This window comes from Sminthopsis crassicaudata, chromosome 5 (assembly GCF_048593235.1).
Source record: "Sminthopsis crassicaudata isolate SCR6 chromosome 5, ASM4859323v1, whole genome shotgun sequence".
Classification (NCBI taxonomy): domain Eukaryota; kingdom Metazoa; phylum Chordata; class Mammalia; order Dasyuromorphia; family Dasyuridae; genus Sminthopsis; species Sminthopsis crassicaudata.
The window spans coordinates 67,796,024-67,811,329 of NC_133621.1; the positions used below are offsets into that span (position 1 = coordinate 67,796,024).

A 15,306-nucleotide genomic window follows, 5' to 3' on the forward strand; every position below is an offset into this window, starting at 1 on the left:
GATATGACTGAACAACAAAAAGAGGTTAGAGGGAAAAAAAAGAGAAAAAGACAGAATGACAAGATTATGATCAAATAAAAGAAATTTTGGGAGTTCACAAACATGAAACTGAGACACTTGTGAGTTAAGGCAAGATCTCCAAGACCTGTACACAAAGATTTGTAAGGCATAATTTGATAAGCGATATACAAGAAGTACAAGCAGAGTGAAAACATCAGAGGTAGGCCTTAATAAGAATAGGAGACAAAAGCAAAGGCTGCTAGGGAGGAAATTCTAAGCAGAGGGAGTATGAACAACCATGAGCAAAAAAGGAAGGTTACTGTGATATATGGAGAATGGCTACTAGTCCAGTTTGTGTGGAGCACATATTGTTGATATTTACTTGTAAAGCATGAGAGGTAAGGCTGCAAAGAGGCTGGGTCCATACTTAAAGATCTTAATATTGAGCTACAAGTTTGAACTTTATTAAGAAAACTGAAAATCATTGTAGGTTAAATAAGGACATGTTTATGGTCTTATTATGTTAACCTGAAGACTGCATATAACATCAGTACCAGGTGATATTTATATTATGCTTAAAGTTGTACAGAGAGGTTTTGTGGAATAATGAATAAAGCATTGGCCTTATAGCCAATTCAAGTATTGCATCTGCAATAATGACTGTAAGATCCTGGACTATACGATCACCTAACCTATCTAAGCAACTAAGACTCGAAGTTTCAGAGAAGGGATAATATGGACTAATAACACAAGTATTATTATAAACTTTTGTACAGTAGGAAAAAAAATATTATTATCTTATTGGGAAAATAAAAAATCAAATGCTTCTGTCTGGGAGATAATTCAAATCCAGCTCTCTCTACTCACTTAAGTCTACTATTTTTCCCATTACATTGCACTGTCTTTCCATTGAAGAGTTGGATTTACTCATTTGAAAACTGTACCGTAGAAACATTTAATCATCTAGTCATGGGCATAGAGTGATTAAAGGTTGAAAAGACGACTGTAATAATAGTAAACATGAGATAACTCAAGCTTGGGTATTGTAAATAGATGAAAAGGAGTGAATGGCTTTGTGAAACTTAACAGACATGGTATAAAGAAAAGGCAAGGGATTATATGTGGGAGTAGAAAAAGGAGCCAGAACTAAGAACCAATCTGAAAGCTTATAGCAAGCTAAAATAGGAAAAAGGGAACTTTTTTGATTGATCTACCTGGGGTTTTTCTTCATAATGTGGGCCAAAAAGGTCTGACAGCATATTAAAGTGTTATGATAAAATAAATACCCAATGTAACAAATGACAGGAAATTTTTTTTTTGTAGCAAACATGTTTTCAACTTAAAAAAAAAAAAGAGAAGTTATTAGATAATATGAATTCAGCAGCTCTTCCATTAGCATTTCACTCTAATATAAACAACTTTCCAAAAGCAAGATGTCCCCAAACTGTTCTCAACATTGTTATTTTGGTGCTTCAAGTTTCTGAAGTTCAGACTAACTAGACAAAGTATAACTCCAACTTAAATCACCACAGGAAATTCTTCAGTATCAAATGCTAGGAACTATTCATTAGCATTAAAAAAAAAAGAAAGAAAGAAAGTATAATAATGTTGTTGATGTTAGATTTCTTAAGTTTTTTTTTTTTTTAGTATAAACTCAGATCACGAAATATGGCTTTTTATATTCCATTAACATGATCTATTATTCACAAAAACAGAGATTTTAATTTTAACTACCAAACAGCCTAAACCCATGATTATTAACTATAACCAGAAATTCAATGTAATTAATATTTCTTTCATTAAAACCACTCTAAGTCACCATTGTTAAATAAGCATCCTTTTCAATATGAAAAAATGGCTTTAGAAAACTCAAAACTAATTGTGTGTTAATTTTGGTACTCAAATATTTTAAACATAATTGTAGAAATAAATAATCATCAACAAAAACACTTTTACATAGGAAAAAAATCCCCAATAAGCTGAGAATCAACCCCCCCAATTATTAGTTCAATATCAGAAATGAAAAAAGCATTAAAAACAAAACAGCAACAAATGAAAATGTTTTGCAGAAAATTTTTAGAAATTATAACAGAATAATAACTTACGCTGTATGTGAATTAGCTGCTTTGGCATCTTAAATTCCCCAGGATATATAGATTCATAGTAAGCAATATTACTCTCTGCCTCTGGGACGGGAATAACCATATTATCCCTCTTCTCGCCATATACCTGCTGTGCTGAAATAGCCCGCTGGAGATGATGTTCCTAAAAACAAAAGTGAAAAAACAGAAAAGCAAATTATATTTAAACAGGTCATACCAGAAGTCTGATATTCTGCTTGTTTTAAATACAGCTAGAATGCTAGTCGGAACAAAATCTTATAGCAGAGAAAAATGATCTTAAAACCTAATAGCCAACTTTTGAATAGCTACTGGGATTATCCACTTTGCAATTCACATGGATTAGTATGTAGGGAAGATGACTTGCTTATGAAGCTTGAAAAACCTAAAATTTGTCAAGGTTTGATGCCTGCACACTTTACCTATATAGATTCATGTTGCTAACATTACTTAGCACTAGATTTTACTTATCTTTCTTCTCCATTCTACTTTATCAGGGAAGTCTTTAAGAATCAGACTACTTTCCTTATGCTAAATAATGTTTAGAAAAAACTGAACAGGAAAGGAGGTGGGCACTAAAACAGAGCAATGAAAAAAGCTAAGAATTATAAGTAGAGGGAGAGTAAGTACTGCATTCTACCAATAAAGAGGTAGAAGCAACAAATAAGACCAGCATAAGAGGGTATGAGAAGCAGCTATGCATATATCAGTTTTTATATAAGGAGGGACTTCTGTTTTGAATTGTGAGCCAGACAATTCCAAAACCAAAATAAATAAGACTATTCTTCAAGAATAGGAAGAGGATTTTCATTCTCCCCCCACTTCCGATTTGATTTTTCTTGCACAGCATGATAAATGTGGAAATATCTTTAGAAGAACTGCTCATGTTTAAGCTATATTGAATTACTTGTGTCTAGGGAGGGGGTGAGAGGAAGGGAGGGAAAAAATTTTGGAACACAAGGTTCTGCAAGGATGAATGTTAAAAACTATCTTTGAGAAATTAAAAAGCAATTTTTATTTTTAAAAATAGGAAAAAGAGAGAAAATTTATTCATTAGATAGAGATTCCAACTATGTAGGCTGGAAAATCCATGTGATTCATTCAAAATCTATTTAACTTATTCTATGAAAGATCATACAACCATCTAAATCATTGTTGAAGTTTGGAAAAACTAGGCATACTAATAAGATATTAACTGCAAATTGTTTAATTTAATTCTAATTAAGATGAAGATGGAGTTGGTCTACAAGCATTCACTTGCTATAATAATACCCAATATTTTGTGTGAATACAAAGTTAAATAAAGATTAATTTTCAGCAAATGTATCTCAAAATTAAAGAAGCTAAATTTTGTTAAATTAGCAATTAAAAATTTTTAACTTAATTACGACATAAAATACGTGGTTACAATAATTAGAGTTAATAATATGCAACATTTATGCAGTTGGACATTGTGACTTCTGGAGAGAGAGCTGGCACAGGGAGTCAGAAATTGTTCAGTCATTTTCAGTTATGTCTGACTCTTCATGATCCCATTTTGGGTTTTCTTGGCAGAAATCCTGGAGTGGTTTGTCATTTCCTTTTCAGGCTCATTTTATAGGTGAGGAAACTGAGACAAACAGTATTAAGTAATTTGCCCAGGGTCAAGTAATTTGCTCAGGATCACATAGCTAGTAAGTGTCTGAAACCAGACATTCCTGACTCCAGGCCTGGCACTCTATCTATAAACTGTGCCACTGACCTAAAATTCCATCTCTGCTAAATACTGGCTGTGAAACCCTGGCAAGTGGTGTCAAAATAAAGTGGAAACAGAATCCCACTAAACAATACATAAGGGTCACATATTGATAAAATGTAATAGTATCTAAGTATTTTTATTTTATTAAAAACTTCCCAGTTATAGTTTACTATGGTTTGGCCTCCTTGGGAGCCCTATGTTTTGACACCTCTACTCTAGGCAACTATCTAAGATTATAAATTGTAGAGAAGGTGCCTCCCTGCACTGGTAAAGGGAGTATCCTTATCAAGGAATATTCTATACTAATATATTCACATCTCTAATAGCAAGTTAAAAACAAAGGGAATTTCTCTTGTATTACAAAGGCAAAACAATTTAAATGACTTCCTAACATTCCAGCTAAGAAATTCAAATAAATCACAATTTACCAGGCTGAAAATAAAAAAGGACTTTAACATTAATCATAATTATACAAAATACAGCCTAAATAGGACATTAATATTTCTTCAAGCAGGGTTATATTGTTGTACTTCTTTTACAAGTCTAACTTTGAAAGATCACATGCATTAATAAGCTCTATTGCTATATTTTATACATAGCCTTTTTTTCTTTCCTTTCCACTTTCCCTCTTCCTTTGATACTAATTTTTTTCTTATTGTCTTCAAGTTTTCTCCCCTCTCTCCTCTTCTATTGATCATTCTTCCTCTTTAAATCACACAGCAAATGGCATTATGTACATAGGCAAGTCAGGACTTGAGTTCAAAACTAGCTTCAGACTCTAGCTACATCAATGCTAGTTATTATTACTAGAAGAATCATTTATTTTTACTATTTCTTCCCTTCCATCTAAACATTTCCTTTTCTTCCAAGTCCTTATGCTTAGCTACCCTCTCCATCTTCTATTCATCATTTAATTTCCTTCTATCCAGTTTTTATTCATTTCATCACTGTCTTAAATGCAACTTTTCCCTTTATATGTACCTATGACCTTATGTATCATGCATATGTTAAGCCCTGTGCAGCCCAAGATAGAAAAGTGGCATAGTCCCTGTTCTTTAAGGGTTCATAATTTAATATAAGAATATATATGTACATATTAAGAGTACAATGTAGATAGAATATAATTAAAGATGTAGATGAAACCCAATGTTCTCTTAAGAAAATTTGAAAAGGGAGGTATCTTTCAAGTGGCAGGAGTGGAGCAGGAATAAAGACTCAAGAAAGGCTTCGCAGAGTAAGTAGCACATGAACTAGATACTAAAGAACAAATACTAAAAGGTGTAAAAATGCAGACATAAGGTTTAGTAAAAGCAATCAGAGAACATCTAATATTTGTTTTGCATGGAATATAAAAGTCTATAAAAGAGAAGTTAGAGTGAAACAAGGCTTGAAAGATTTAAGAAGGAGTCAGTCTGTGGTGGATCTTTCAAATACCAGTTTTGTAGGCAACAAGGAAGGCAATTAAGGACAAATGAATGAAAATACATTCATTAAAAAAATTACTTTGTATCAAGTACTATACTAAATGAGACACAGAGAAAAGATGACAATCCATCTTAAGAAACCTACACTTCAAAAGGAGAAGACAAAACACATATGCTTCAGAGTTCTGCCACAGGCTGGATGGAAAAGACTGAAGGTCTTAGGGATATAGCAGCAGTTCAGATGAGAAAACCTAGGAATCCTTAAAATCAAGAAAGATTAACATTCTATTTAAATCTGAGCATCACAAAGTATTATTTAGGCAGCTAAAAGTGTAAAGGAGAGACTGAAGTAGCAAGACTGTAAGCACTGCTGAGAAGTGAGGTGTGCCTCAAGAAGAATGGTAACTGTTGTGAATAAAGAGCAGGAGACAAGTGAAAGGCCCACCACCACTATGAAAACAGAATTGGGAAATATGTAACAAAATAAAAAATACCACAAAATAATGTTAATATGTGGTTTTCTAAGTCAATCTACAGTTTAATGGCCCTGTTTCTATCCAAGCTCAACACCGAAGACTTAAGAGTTAAATTAGCCATGCCCTGACAATTGATTTTAGGTGAGAAATGAGGAAGAATGAAGAATGATAATGAAGTGTGGGGCCTAGGTGACTATAGGATAGTGATGCTATCAACAGAAGTAGCTAAATTCAAATCTGAGGCTGAAATGAAGGAAGAGATCATAGGTAGATTTTGAATTGTTGAGAAGTCAGACAACTCAAGACAGATGACAACATTGTTAACAAATACAAGAAAGTTAAGTGAGGATAAAATTTGGGGCTTAAGAAAAAATTGGTCTGGATCACCTGCTATAGGGCTCCAAGAATCACAGAGAGGGAAAAGACTTCAGAAGACATGCAATTAAACACGTCCCTGAAGAATCCTTTACAATATCCCTAACAAATTATCATCTAACACAGCCTTTGCTTGAAGATCTCCAAGGCACATTATGTCCCACACAACAGTACATTCCACTTTGTGGAAGACAGTGTTGGTCTTCCACAATTGGTGCCAATTGTGAGAAAGCTTTTTTTTTTTTTTTGCATTAAACCTGAAACTGTTCTAATTTAATTTCCTCTTACTCTTAATATTTCTTCTTTCCTTTGGGGACAACATATATCAATTTACCAGTCTGTTCCTCTTCTGCTTGATAACTCTTCAAGTATTTGGGGACAAAGATCACACGCTGGGTCATCTCTTCTCAAGGCTAAGCATCTCCATGTCCTACTGCTGATTTCCTATGGCATGAGTTCACAGTTCCTTCATGATCTTCTATGCGCTCCAGCCTGTCAATATCCTTCTTAAAACTTGGTATGTTGGGAATCTATCACAAATAAAATTTTAATATGGAGTGTAGCCATCAAGGCCCAGGTGAAGCCAGATAAGATAGCATGAATCTCTAGAGGACCCAGGTAGCATGTTTTCATGAATTACTCTAGTTGTGCTTGGTCAAAAGCAGATGGTGGAAGTGATCCAGACTGAGAATTATTAGGGCTGGATAAAGGACAGAGTAAGAAACTTAAAACTTGAGAAGAAAGTCTCATTGTCATGGCTATATAACTATAAAAGTATAATCAAAACAAGGATAAAATGGAAGAATATGGAGGTTGTGACAAACCCAAATGACACCAAGCAGGCATGAATACTGGATTTCGGCGAGGCACAGCTGTGCAGTCATCAGCCTCACTCTCTCTTCCAGTCGTGGAGTCCAGGCCAGCTGTCTGGCCGTGAGCCCTGGATGCCAGGGGAACCTGTGACCTTTTGAAGCCAAGGTCTGGCAAACTGGGCCAGCTTTAGCCTCTACTCTTCCCTTGCCTGTACCCCCTGAGTGAGCCTCCGGGGCCACTGCCAGCCTGCCTTAAGTCTTGCCTCTGATGACTCCAGTGATTCTGGAGAGAATGAAGATGATGACTCCATCTCCTTTAAATCCAGCCCTCCTCCCCCCAATCAAACCACCACCCTACTGTTGTCACCAGTCCCATCTGATTAGGAAGGGACTGCCACCAGAAGCCACAAAGATAAGAGGCTCAGAGGAAGGCTGGAGGGGAAGAGAAGGTCAGCATCATGGGAGTTTCTAGCAATGTTAGGATCTAGGGTGATTTCTCTAAGGCTGGCTGCAGTAGAGAGAAAGCTCTGTCATGAGACTTGAAGAGGGTAGGCCATTTTAAATTGTGGGTCATGACCTCATGTGGGGGTCACTTAGCTAAATGTGACAGTTAAGAAATTATGATTTATCAGTAAATGTTTTCATAAACTTATTTTATGTACTTATATAAACCATATAAAATTTCTCAGGCAAAAAAGGGTCATAAGTGGAAAAAGTTTAAGAAGCTCTGATTTATACAAACATTAAAGTCTCCAAAAATAAGGTGGGTGTTGGGTTGAAATAAGACTATACAACAAGTGCTGAAGACATTGAGGAAGATAGGAGAATGTCCTAGGGTTTGGTAGATGATCAAAATAAGACGTAGAGAGAGATGGTACAAATTTCAAAGTACGGCTGCTTGTTGAGTGAAAATTATTCATGGGCTAAGCATGAATACCCTTTATAGAGCCCTATGAGTAGTGCATGCATGAATGAATAAAGCATTTATTAAACACTTAGTATAAGAAATACCTTGTGCAAAGGGGCTAAAGATACCAATAGAAAAGACCGTTCCTCCTTTCAAGGAGTTCATGACCTAATGGGGAAATAGCTTTACAGAAGATGTCAGCTGCAAATCTCATGACTCATAGGTTACAGTGGAAAAGCAGATTTTTCTGCTTCTTCATTACCAACAAAAAAACCGAACCAATTTCTGGTATTGCTTTTGGTGGCAAGAACTTGTCTTTTCTTGTCTGTTTCTAGCTATGGGCCGCAGTATGGGCAGGACCAGCTGCCCAGCTGTATCTTCACAGGGGTTGCTTCCCTGGGGTTTGGCTGAGACATTGGGTAAGGTGGGAAGAATGGCTGGTCCCACAATTCATGGTCCTGGGCTGTCCTCATTAACATCTGAGGGGAAATGGTGGTCAAGGTGGATGATGTAAATGTCACATTTTAACTACTGCTCTTCCAACAGGCTGGCTTGCTGGTTCTATGGGTAGCTGGGAATAGCTGGGAGAGTTGCCCTAGAAACACAATTAGTGCCACTCTAGGGAATTTGTGCCTATCATGAGAAGTAGTGGACAGTATTGGAGATGAGGGTAAGAGATGCAGTAAAGATCAGGTTTCAATGTCATGACTAAAAGGCATAAATTTTAACAGCAGATGGGGACAGGCAAAGAATGGAGTTGCCAAAAAGATAAAAGAAAAGATCACAAACAGGTTTTGTAAAAAGAAAGCAAGAAGGAACAAGTTAAATTAACACGTTAAATTTATTAAATACTTGAAAAATTCCTCTTCTGTTGTGTTTATAAAGTGCTTGTTTAATTGATGTTTTTGTTATGTTCAATATCTTTTTTTTTAAAGGATTTTAAAAGTCCCTAACTCCCAAGTGACAAAAGCATTTTCAAGAGAACATGCATTTTGAAAAGTGATACTCAGGAGAGAGAAAGCCTTTAAAATAAAAAAAATTGAGGCCATCATGACAAAATGGCAGATAAAAGGGTTTACAGAAGATGCCCAGTCTTTGGTACAGTAGTCAAGAATTGTAGAGAAGAAGATAAATAGGTTAATATTTCTGAGGAAAAAAGCTTTCATCACTCACTCTTTTCTCCTCAATCTATGTGCTTTGTGGCCTGAGACCTTAACTGGTCAAGCAAATATTTAGATCAACTTACACTAACAATTTCTTGAGGTGATGGTAGTGGTATGAGTTATGGGAGGTCACTACCCATTTCCACAACAAAGGGGTATATAAAGACTTGACACTATCTCTGAAGAGGTTGGCAATCCCTGAATTAAATTATTATAATTATGGCATTCTAAAACCTCTAAGACCTATATTATCATTGATTTAACAATTATGCTTTAATTGAATTCAATTTATTTTATGATCAAGGTATTTTTAGGCCTCTTACATGGACCATGTGTTACATGGACTTTTATACTCAATAAAATAGCCAACTCACCAAACCTGGGTCTTTTGAACTGCTTAATATCAAACATTAAGGATCTTTGTTGTGTCTGTGTTCAAGGTGCTATGAAGTAGCTTGTTAGGTGAGGGTGAGGCTGACAGATAAGTTGGAATCCAGTGGAAAAAATAAAATACCAAGCTAAGAAATTTGGACTTAATTGGGGTTAAACAAGGGAACTCTTGTTTTAAAAAATTAAATCTGCAAATGACATGAGAAAGCACAGTCATAAGGTAATAATGAAGCTTCTCATAAAAAAGAAATCAAAAAAGGTTGAGCCAAGGAATATCTTTTGAGGGATAAGACAGGAAGAAATTATGAGCTCACCTATATATCTTTTATATACTTCTGTTTATAATGGATCACCATTCTAGATTTTAAAGGGATTTCAGGAACCCTATAGTTCAAGCCTCTCCTTGTATAGATCAGGAAACTTAGACTGAGAGTTTAAGCAACTTGCCCAAGGTCACAGAAATGATAAACTGCAAAGTTGAGTTTTTAATCCCAGGGCCAAGACTCTTCTCATACTAAGTTGCTTAAATGTTATATTCCTCGGTAGACTATAAAGCTACTTGTGGGCAAGAGCTGTTTATTTTTTTTGTCCTTTGTATTCTCAGCTATTAGAACAATACCATGGCAGGTATTTAACAAATACGCTTTCATCTGATGCATTTGACTTTGAAACACTTTGAAGTGAGCATTTGGAAATAAGGAATTTGATCTAAAGGTTAGCCTTGTAGATGTCCTAAAGTAGAGACAAAAGCTGAAAGCAATGGAAGACAGGAAGAGCAGATCACCAAGGAGTCTTGGATAATGGATACCACAGTTAAAGGATGAGAAAAAGAAAAAAAGTCTCATGAATTAAGAGTCAGAGACTGGGAAATTATTAGACTATGTCAGAGGAGATGAGGTATTTCTAATTAGTGTGAAGTCTTGCACAGGATTTTGACCCTTATGACCACTCATAAAAGTTAAAGGACAAGATGGTGAGGAAATAGCAATAACACCTCTTCAAAGAGTTTGCTTCAGACACTGCCCTATTGGGTGTCATAAATTAACTACGATCAACAAGCCACCTAAGAAAGAAAGCTGAAAAAAGAAGAAACTTAAAAGTTTAACTTAGAAAAAACAAAATATGGCACAAGTTTCATTCATTCCATCAATATTTATTGAACTTCATACCTGAATTGACATGGTTAATATAAATAAATGTACAGCTTGATGGGAATAAATTGATAATCTGCCCTCTTTGATGAATAAAAGCCCTAAAATACATGATCAATACAAATCATAGCAAAACTTTTCCCCCATATAAATTTTGTCACATCTTGAAAATAACTATACCATCTGTTGTTTACAAATGATTTTAAATAATTATTATAAATTATTTTCTAACATAGCTATACAAATATTTCAACTGGCAAATCTTCTGAAAACGAGGCCCTTTAAAATAGGATCTTCCTGAGACTGAAGTGGTGGTAAAACCATTAAGGAAATCTGAGAATAGGTGAACCTCTTTCTTCTCTGGTCATCTCCACCTCTAAAACTGTATCCTGGTTGTCCACCTGAAGAACATTCACTTTCACTTACAGCAGGAGAGATGCTGCCTGATCTGTGAGGATCTCTTCATATTTAAGTCACCAGAAGAGCAAATCCTTCTGCGGGTGGCTTAATTTACTATCTTAGTCAATTTATGTACTTTCAGTAAAGCTAAAACTTCTGCTTGTAAATAAGAGGTAGACTATAGCAAAAATTGTATTCTAATACTACAAAAACAAGTTGATTACTTATGAAGAACATACTGTGAAGTAAAACACTATGCTAGCTATAATACAGTTGTATCATTTTTACCTTACTAGATGAATATGTGTCAGGATAAGTGTTAAAGATTAAAATAAATTAAAAAAAAAAACCAAACATTTCATAGAATCTAAAATATTTGAAATTATTTTATTTGGCATTAAATGATATTTTAATTCCATTCACTTATCTTCCCCACCCCCCAATCTGATGTCTTACAATCTAGTAAGTTTCTAGTAACAATGTGGCTGGAATACATTCTCTTCATTAACAAAGGTATTATCGCATAGCATTAGTTTTATTGTGTATAATTTGTAAAAATCAATATACAAGAATAAACTTAAGCCCAAGAATAGCTTCCACTTTCCTATAAAATCTTTTCCTTGAATACCTTCCTTCTATCAATCTTAAAAAAAGAATCTTCCTCAGCATAACTCCTGTTAGCTGATTGTCAAAGACAAAAGAGCAGCATTGCAGTACTTCTGAAGGAATTAAGAACAGTAATCATTACCACTTTATATAACAAATCCAGGCAATGCTTACTCCAATGTTATTACCCAGATGATTAATCAGTGTTCTGTGGGAAAAGAATCAGACAACAGCACTTCTGCAAAAACAACCAACCAACCAACCCACTCCCACCAAAAAAAAAAAACAAAAAAAAAAACTGGAGAAATGAGTTTTTGGCAAAGTAAGCTGTCAAAATTGCTTTTTTCTACACAATTTAAAAATCATAACCTTTTCAATTAAGTCTAGGGGTGTGTGTGGATACGAATATACATATGTAGAGAAGATGGTGGAAGGTTTAAACAAGCCCAAATGTTACATCTAGTACAATTTCAGAAATTTAGATATAATATAGTAATAATTTTCTCATACTAAAAGATATGTTTAGAGTTTTCTCTTACAGAATACTTTACAGAGCAGTCATTAATGATGCTGGCCAAAATGCAAGAAAAAAAAAAATATAGTTCCTCAATTCCTTGTAACAAAAAAATGTATACAGGATGTTCCAAAAGTCTCTATTAAAATACTGGTTGTAAACAACCATGCCAAGAAGTTAAAGAAGCACTAGTTTTATTTTTACAAATTAAAGGGTATGCATACAATTGTAAGAACAAAGAAATAAAATGTATTTAGCCTCTTGAGGTTTTTTTTTTTACTTTATCAAAAAAGAAAGAAAGAAAGAATGAAAGAAAGAAAGAAAAAGAAAAAAAGGTAGCATAGAATAGAGCTACCATATCAGTACTTAATGGAAACTGTATTTAAAACCATTACACTGAGAAGGGGGTCCACAAGCTTCAGGTGACCAAATTACTCCTATTTTTCATCATGTAGCTTTGACCTTTCCCCTCTTCTCAGTTCCTAAAAGAGGCTGTTAGGACTTCACTTTATGCCCTTAGAAATAATTTTATCAACTGACTTTACAATTTATTAAGCATCTATTATGTGTCAGGCACCCAGCAAAAATAGTAAAAACAAAACTTCTCAAGTATCTTATCTCCTCTAAAGGATTATAAACTCCTAGAGGAAACAAGCCATTTCTTACTTATCTACAGCCCTTCAACAAATTGTTAAAGCAAAAAAAGATCTTAAATACTTAACCTAATTCTCTCATTCCGCAGATGGGCAAACAGAGGAAGGAGGAAGACTTGAGACTACTCTAAACATACTGCTCCCAACCTCCTGCAAACAAAAGTTCCTTTTATAGCATCAAACCACAGATAAAATCACACCTCTGGTCCCACAGGTTACTAGAAAGGTGTGATATAGGAAAAAGAGAGTTGATTCCCCAGAGTTGCTGAGGGATGTAGATAATATTCTTGCAAATGGAGCACTTCTGTCATCTTTGACCACTTAATCTGCCCTCTATATGGGCTTTAAAATTTGATTACTGGTAGAGTCATAAATTAACTCTCTATATCATGATAGCAATAAGTTGAGATATAAGAAAAAATTGAATTGTGCTTCTCCCTGTCCTCGATAAATGTTATTTTTGCTTTATTTCCATTCCAGCAGTTCAACTTTTCTAGCCTAGTAACACTGTAATTTGAATTTTGATGTTTATTAAGGTAGGAAGAATAAGTTAACAAAATACCTACTTTACAATCTGGTAATAAAAACAATTCAGTGCATCAAAGGGAGATCCAAAAATGAATCCAATGAAATTTTATTCATTTGACAAAGGCACATTACTATTTTGCTGTATTGTGTATATCATTCATTTTCCCAATAAGGAGGTCCATAATCTTCAAGCTTTGTAGGAGAATGTCAGTTCCTAGAAAGCTGGTGAGTTTTTTGCTCCTATATCTCCAGGGTCTAACACTGTGCTCTGATCATAGCACTTGCCAACTGCTTGTTGAACCTGGAATGAATGTATCATACTGCCCTTGCTGCAACTAAAACTTAATGAACCAAACATACAACAGGCATATTATTTTCTTACTACCCTGGATCAGCTAAGTTTGGTGATTTCAACTTGCAGCATATTTTGATAGGTAGAACTAAAAGGAATTAGAATTTAGTCATCTATTTGAATGTGAGAAGAGATAATAAATTCCAGTAATTCAGAACCCATAAGCCTAGAATTATTAGAATTAGTCTTTAGTCTCTCTTCATTTATGGAATGAAATTCAGGCTGATTTCAGTATTTTTACTATAAAAAAGAAAACAGCAGTTTCCTTTAAGTGGAATGGCTAGAGATACAAAATTATCACAGTGTCAAAATGCAATTTGTAGCAAAATAGTTGCTACAAATTAATAAAGACTGAAATACTGGGGCAGCTAGGTAGCACAGTAGATAGAGTATTAGCCCTGAAGTAAGAAGGACCTGAGTTCAAATGTGATCTCACTTAACACATCCTAGCTGTGTAACCCTAGGCAAGTTACTAAACCCTAATTGCCTCACCAAAAAAAAAAGTTATTAAATACTATGATCCAAATCTTAATTTTCAATTTTCAAACCATTTCAAATGGGAGAAAAGGTTTAAATTCACAAATTAAAGGAGTAAACATTTTGAAATGTTATTTAAATGAACTAGTATTTTCAGTTTATATTCATTTATCAAATCTTCTTTTACATGAAATTAATTTCCGTTGAAAATTACATTAGTGATCATATAAAAGGGGCTAATTTAGATAGGATGTAAACAGTAATTTGTGCACTATACACACATGTCAACTTTAAATAATTCAGTGGAATTTAAAGTTTTACACTACAATTCTGCCTGTCATGAAAATTCTGAAAAGTCAAGTGTGACAGGAATATGAAAATGCAAAAGTGTCAGTCCTTTTTTTCAGTAGTAGCAGCCTAAGCTTTTCAAGGGCTAAGGGCAAAAGGATAAACTTTAAACAAGTTAACATGTAAATAGCTTTGCTAACCTTAATTAAAGGAATACTAGCTATCAGTATTACTATAAGTATTAACAAACTTAAATGAAAAGCAAGTATGTATGAAGTTACCATTAGTGTTATTTTTGGGTCTCATTAATTGGGTAATTAGCAAGCATTCAAACAGATGAAATTGTTCTAATAAACAAATTTTGCCCATGTTCTAAACTTTATCCTAAGGGGGAAAAAAATCAATTTACTTATTTTGCATATTATTTGATTAGTCACTAAAGTTTTAAATTCAAAATTATATTCTATTAGCTACTCTAATCACATTTTTGAATTTTTAAAAATGTAATATTTTATTTCTCCCCAAATAAATGTAAAACAATTTCTAACATTAAAAAAAAAATTGAATTCCAAATTTTTTTCCTTTCTTTCTTTTCTTCCTCTATCAAGAAAGCAAGCAATTTGATATAGGTTACACATGTGCATAACATACTATTAGTCATGTTGTGAAAGAAAGTCTAGTCACATTTCTAAACTGACATGAAAGATACTATGATTCCTTCAAGAACCTGAAGCTATTGATTAAAGTGTGATTATTTTAAAAAATTAGTCACCTGTTTAACAAAGATTTATACCTACTGCCTTACATTACCATCATCTACAACTTCATTTCTTCTGCTATAACATCAACTCTCTTAAGGGCAATGCCTGTCTTACTCTGCTCTGTAAGGGCAACTAAATACTATTTTTATTCATTTGTCTTTTTTCTTTCTAA

The 15,306-nt window shown here is 34.2% G+C and overlaps 1 protein-coding gene across 1 annotated transcript in view; it reads right to left on the minus strand.

The window, feature by feature from the left end:
• Positions 1–15,306, minus strand: part of EPC1 (enhancer of polycomb homolog 1) — a 60,471-nt gene that overhangs the window by 26,957 nt on the left and 18,208 nt on the right. The window contains 1 exon segment of the mRNA XM_074267066.1: positions 2,106–2,265. Coding sequence (XP_074123167.1) covers positions 2,106–2,265 — 160 coding nt within the window.